At 50.6% G+C, this 6530-nt stretch overlaps 1 protein-coding gene across 1 annotated transcript; it reads left to right on the plus strand.

Moving 5' to 3' along the window:
• Positions 1-99: 99 nt before the first annotated feature.
• Positions 100-6104, plus strand: TMEM138 (transmembrane protein 138). Its single transcript, XM_047070181.1, has 5 exons — positions 100-188; positions 2447-2713; positions 3820-3991; positions 5153-5228; positions 5501-6104. The coding sequence occupies exons 2-5, from the start codon at positions 2586-2588 to the stop codon at positions 5611-5613; spliced, it is 489 nt and encodes a 162-aa protein (XP_046926137.1). The 5' UTR covers positions 100-188; positions 2447-2585; the 3' UTR covers positions 5614-6104.
• Positions 6105-6530: the final 426 nt, after the last annotated feature.

Consider the following 6530-nt stretch of genomic DNA (forward strand, 5'->3'; position numbering starts at 1 on the left):
CCGAGCCCAGAGAAGCGGGGGCCCAAACATGGCGGCCGGGCTGGCCACAGAGCGCGGAGGGAAAGCCGAGGACCCGCGGACAGCCCGGCACGGACGGCGCCCGTGTCCGCCATCTACTTCCGGGATTTAAAACGTCTTCCCGGAAGCCAGGCCGGCGTCCCCATGACAACCGACGTTGGGTCTTCGAGGTGAGCGTGCTTGAGGAGTGGGGAAAAGGGACCAGGGTCGGAGTTTTCGTTGTCGCTGTTTGGGTTTGGGTGTTTCGCCAAGACAGCCCCGTGTTGAGGTGAATTGGGAAGGGTGAGGAAAACTGCCCTGGGGACAGAGGGAACGCGGCACCGAGCGGTGGGACGGACCGAAGACGGCTTCGTTCTGTCGCGCATCACTGCTCCCCTAAAGCGGAGGTCATCCTTCCCGTAGATTTGGCGGTGGGCGCTTCTGGGTCACGGTTCCTCACGACAGCTCTCCGTGGTGGCCCGTGAAGTCCTAGCTTAGAGCGCGGGCTTTGGTGTCACCCCCCCGTTGTGAGCCCTGGCTCTGCTCACCAGCTACCTGGAGGAATGACTTGAACCCTGACCCTGTATTCTTGTCTTTAGAACGGGGGATCATTCTTAACTACCTTGCAGAGCAGTTGCGAGGATTAAAGGAAGTTATACCTGGTTGAGGTTAACGTGGTGCTGGTAGGGGGTGATAGCTATCAATATTATTTGACGAATGAGTGAAATTGCCATCATGCAGCCACTCAAGGCCGGGGGGGGGGGGGGGGACTTCTTCACCAGGTGAGGTGGATGCGGTTCGCTAACCTCTCAGAGCCACTGTACAATATGGGGATTATATTCGTAATAACGGTCTCCTTCTCAAGATGGGTGTAGGAGTAAATAATGTAATGAATATAAAGAGTTTGTAAATTGTAAAACATTTTATAGATGTTAATTAAAACTTTTTAAATATATATTTATTTTTGAGAAAGAGAGAGAGGGAGACAGAGAATCCGAAGCAGACTCCAGGCTCCCAAGATGTCAGCACAGAGCCCCCACGGGGGTGGGGCTCGAACCCAGAACTGTGAGATCATGACCGGAGCTGAAGTCGGACACTCGACCGACTGAACCATCCACGTGCCCCGATTTACAGATGTTAATTTAATTTCACTCTCTTACACTTCACAGCGTTTTGAAATTTGTTTGTAGATTTCACCCGGCTGGAGGGGTCACAGGACACCTTGGGCCTTGGAATGTACCTTCCCCGGTGCCACTATGTGGCTGCCACCTTAAACATAAAAGTTTTGCAGGAGACCACGATTTCCTCTCAGCCTTTTCTGCCTGCACCTCTTCCCACTTCTCCTGTGCCAACGTCTTTCCCACCCAGTGACATATCAGCCTGTTACATAACAGGCAGCTTTGGGCAGTAGTTAAGAGCACAGACTCTGGACTCAGGCTGCCTGATTCTGAATCCCAGCTCTGCCACTGCTACTGGCAATGTGATCTTGGACAAATAATTTTTCCTCTCTGAGCCTCAAGTGTCCTGTCTGTAAAATGGGTAGCGTAATGATAGTGTGTCTTCTACTGCATGGGGTTATTATGAAATTTAAATAATGTTAGTGCTGAGGATAGTCCCTGGCAGGGATGCCTGGCTGGCCCAGTTGGTGGAGCAGGTGACTCTTGATATTGGGGTCATGAGTTTGAGCCCCACCCCCACCCCCACCCCCACAAAAAAGTCCCTGGCAGGGGCGCCTGGGTGGCTCAGTCGGTTAAGCGTCCGACTTCGGCTCAGGTCATGATCTCGCGGTCTGTGAGTTCAAGCCCCGCTTCGGGCTGTGTGCTGACAGCTCGGAGCCTGGAGCCTGTTTTGGATTCTGTGTCTCCTCCTCTCTCTGACCCTCCCCCGTTCATGCTCTGTCTCTCTCTGTCTCAAAAATAAATAAATGTTAAAAAAAAAATTTTTTTTTAAAAAGTCCCTGGCATATTGTGATATATAAAGGTTTGCCGCTTCTATTAGTATTAGAATTAACATTACTACATGGCAAGACAGTCATTCTTTGTAGTACTCCTGGATTCCTTTGAACTCAAAAGTAGTTAGAGTTCTGCGTTGGGGCGCCTGGCTGGCTCAGTCGGGGGAGCATGTGACTCTTGGTTTCAGAGCTGTGAATTCAAGCCCCATGTTGGGTGTAGAGATTACTTACAGCAATCAAGTAAATTAAAATGAAGAAAGGAAAGGAAGGAAGGACAAAATGAGCTCTGCACTTAGAAGCTTCCAGGAATGGAGAAAGTTGGAGGGTGAGAGTCCCTAGAAGGAGTGACTAGTGGATTTTTTGGTGGCGGTAGTGGCTTGGTCATTGGTGTGTCCCAAGCACATAGAATGCTGCCTGGGACGTAGTAGGTCCTCAGTGAATATTGTATTCATGACTTTGTAACGACCTTTTTGTTTTGTTTCGTTTTGGCCTCAACAGGCCCTTGTCTTAGAGCAAGGGGAACAGCTCTGATCCTGAGGAACCAGTGCTTCTCCCTCGGTGCTGGGGAGAAAGCCAGGAGCAGTTTTCTGGGTAACTGTGGAATGTGCCCCGCTGGGCCCACCGGAGCGGCAGCAGCATGCTCCAGACCGGTAACTACAGCCTGGTGCTCTCCCTGCAGTTCCTGCTGCTGTCCTATGACCTCTTCGTCAATTCCTTCTCGGAGCTACTCCGAATGGCTCCTGTCGTCCAGTTGGTGCTCTTCATGTGAGTTCAGGGGGTGGGACTGGTCGGCTGAACCCAAGCAGTTAGAAGGCCCCGACGGTTATGATTTAGCGTTTTAAAGTAGCTGATGGAAAAACCTCAGGGAAAATCAAATTTCACCCATGTTGGGTACTCCACGGTACGGAGACGTGTCAGAGGTCCTGCGTTTCTATACTTCTCGCAGGGGCCCGGGATACAGGGAGCAGTCAGAGGGTCAGACTGCTCACCGTGTCATTTTCTTCCTCTGTGAGTAGAAATCTTGGCTTCCACTGCCGTGAAAGGGGGTTGCAAAATGGCAGGTTAAAAGGGTACTCGTATCAGTTCTCTATATGGTATGGAAGCGGTTGGCATTTTTCCTGCACAAAGATTCAGAGACTCCATGAGGCAAGGTCTCGACAGAAGACTAGTGTTCGGCACCGTCTTCCTTCCTTCGGCACTGTCGCATGAATACGTGTGACGGGTATTCATGGGCCTGCCGGACCGTGTTCTAGTTGCAGTGGCAAACCTGATAATTTCCTGCTCTCACATGGCTTCCATTCTAGAAGCCCCCATTGACCCCTCCCATTGAGAGGGACAATGAACCCATTTTTTTCAAGATAATTTTATAGGGTGATAAATGTTTACAATGGATGTGAAGTAGGTGGGGGTGGGGAGGGGAGGGCTACCCTAGGCGTAGGGTTAAAGAAGAGTCTCTCTGAAGAGGGGACACTTGAACTGAGACCTGAATGGCACTAAGGCACCGTCTGTGCAAAGATGGGGGGAAAGGTGTTGCCGTCTTGCTAGATGAAAATGTCTGACGGGACCAGGTCATGCGACAGGCGGGGCCGGCTTTGGACAGAGAGAAGAAACCGTCTTCTCACCAGTGTCTAGAAGTTAAGAGTGTCAGAGCGGGAAAGCCTTGTCTGTGGACTGCGGCTCAAGTGATGGGGCCAGCCCGTAGTTTTAGTCTCGCGTCATTTGGGACCCAAAGCCCATGCTATCTCTGGGGAGTTTCCCGAGGTCTAGATCACAGGGAAGGCCAGACTTCATAGTGTCCCTTAGGACCCAGGGCCAGCTCTTGGGTCGTCCCACAGACCTCCATTTGGCTGTGCTTTGTTTTATGTTTGCAGCATCCAGGATATCGCAATCCTTTTCAACATCATCATCATCTTCCTCATGTTCTTCAACACCTTCGTCTTCCAGGCTGGCTTGGTCAACCTCCTATTCCATAAGTTCAAAGGGACCATCATCCTCACAGCTGTGTACTTCGCCCTCAGCATCTCCTTTCATGTCTGGGTCATGGTAAGAGCGGAGCTCTGAGTTCCTGAACCCTTAAGGGACTAGGAGTAGCTTTTTCTCGAGGAAGCCACGAGGAAGCCGGCATCATTCTTTTACATCTCAAAGAATCCTTGATGGGAAACCGGTGAAATGAGTGTGGTCCCGCCTGGGGTTGGGCATGTGAGAGCTCCATGAGGCACCTCTGCCCAACCTTTTGTGTTAAAGAACTGCCTTATCCAAGAGTCAGGGGCCATTTCTGGAATATTCAGCTCACCTTTGCCCCCAGCAGTCCAGCCAGAGCTAAAACAGGAAGTCGAATCCGTTTTATCATTAGCTATTTGGGCAGGTGGGTGTTGAGACAGGGAATTCTTAGGCATCCGTGTCCCATGGGAAATGGCCAGGCCAAGAGTGCCCCTTGCCCTTTAGTGCTTCGTGCCCTCTGCTCTGTCCCCGTCACTTATACTGGAAGAGCCCTTCTCCAGTGTGCCTCAGAGCAAATGCCAGGTTTCGTGGTTCCAGATTTCTCCTGCTTCACGAATGGTTCTGTCTGTTTGGGTATGGCCTGTGTTTCTCGCGTACTCGTTTGGATGGAACACAGTAAAACCTCAGGGTTCTCTAGTCGTTCCTATACTAACGCCACCTTAGACTGAGCCGTCTGTTAAGTTGCCCTTGTTATTCCACGGAGGGAAGTAGAGCTCACAGGAAAGAAAGAGCAGTGCCAACGTCTCTAGGTGCTTCCTGAAGAAGATTGTCTCTGCTCTCCCTCCTGGGGCCAAAATAGGTCCTGGCTTTGTACTGTAAAGCTGTTAATCTGATTAAACCTTGAGGGCACTAAGCCTTTATCTGACAGGAACCGAGCCTGAGATCTTCAAGGCAAGACAGTGACCACGCCGAACTCCTTCCTAAGATAATGTATAGCACTTCTCCTTGGAAAAGGCTGTGGAATGGAAGGAAATAAATAGCTTAGTTCAAACTTCCTCCTTCAGGGTTAAAAGGATATTTCCTTTGCAGCAGAAAAGGGAGTTTGAAGCTCCTTTGAGAAACACTACTTGGGGTTGTGGGAAGAAAGGAGGGGGAGATTAGCCTGACTTAAAACCACGTGGCATGTCTGCAGCTAACCAAGGTGGAGATGCTAGGGCCTCATCTGGTGGCTAAGCTTTCCCTGTCTCCTCATGTCTCCTGCAGAACTTACGCTGGAAAAATTCCAGCCGCTTTGTCTGGACAGACGGACTTCAAACGCTGTTTGTATTCCAGAGATTAGGTAAGGACCAGAGCAACCTCAGGCCTCACTTCGGTGCCACCATTGGCTCGGGCTACTAAGGCCCTTGATCCTGCCTTCCCCGTCCATCACGGCCAGCATGGGATGAGTGGATCAGCCGTGGAAAGAACAGGAGAGATTATGGCCCACTGCCCTTGCTGGGAGTCACTGGGAGATCCTGAGGCAGGGCGCCCCTCCGCCTTGGTAGGTTTGGTTCTTAGCCTGAAACGAATACTCAGGAGTGTCCCTGAAGCTTCTTCTCTACTTATCCACAGCGGCAGTGTTATACTGTTACTTCTACAAGCGGACAGCCGTGAGACTGGGCGATCCTCGCTTCTACCAGGACTCGTTATGGCTGCGCAGGGAATTCACACAAGTCCGGAGGTGACCGCTTCTCGTCACACTGATGGAGGCCTTTCCTTCCTGACAGATGCTACGCTTGTGGTCCTGTGGGGTGGGGGTTGGCCCTGTGCACAGGAAGCAGCTTGACTTTCCTAGGACAGGCTCAGGCACTTGTGCTCTGCAGTCAAGAAGGAAGATCTTCCCTCTTGCAAGTTAAAGTGTTTCCCAATACAGATTTCAGTACACACCCCTCCCCGGCCTCCTACCTCAGGTCCCTTTTCCTTTTCTGCCCTCTACTCCTCTTCCTCACAGAAGGCGGTGAGGCTTTATCCTTGGCGAGCTATCACTTAGCCTGGTCCAGGAGGGGCTCCTGGCACCTACCTTCTTTGCACCAAACACTAATTAATGACTGAAGGATGCAAAGAGTGTCATTTCTGAGCTCCTGACTGATGACACCGTAGACCTGTAGATTTTATACCCAAGGCGCTTTTTTTACATTTTATAAGTAGGAAATAAATTGAATTCTTTTTCCAGAAATGGTGGAGTCTGTCTGTCTAGCTACATCTCTTCGCAGATAAGAGGCATGTCAAGTCCTAACCTAGCGTCTTCTTGAGCCACAGAACAAATACAGATATTTATTGAGTGCCATTATGAGTATAAGCTATTTTTATAGGAATGCGGGATGTAATCTGACGCCCCACCCCGACCCTTGGAGTTCCAAACTTCGGTGCTTTATCCAGACTCTCCCTGCCATTAGGACCCTAAACTGCCCTCAGAAGAATAAAAATGTTCCTTAGCCTGCTTTGGCAAAAGAAAATTTTAAAGTGCATGAGCCCGTAGTATCCGTTTTCTGTTGTCAGAATAGTGTGTAACACTACCACGGAACTTCACTGGCGCGTAACAACGAACAGTTACGTGGCTCTGGAGTCTCGGGGTTCAGCTGGTCGGGCTGGTTCAGGTGAT

Source organism: Lynx rufus, unplaced genomic scaffold, assembly GCF_022079265.1.
Source record: "Lynx rufus isolate CCGP_SWC_20201006 ecotype Redwood Valley unplaced genomic scaffold, mLynRuf1.p SCAF_9, whole genome shotgun sequence".
In the NCBI taxonomy this organism is placed as follows: Eukaryota; Metazoa; Chordata; class Mammalia; order Carnivora; family Felidae; genus Lynx; species Lynx rufus.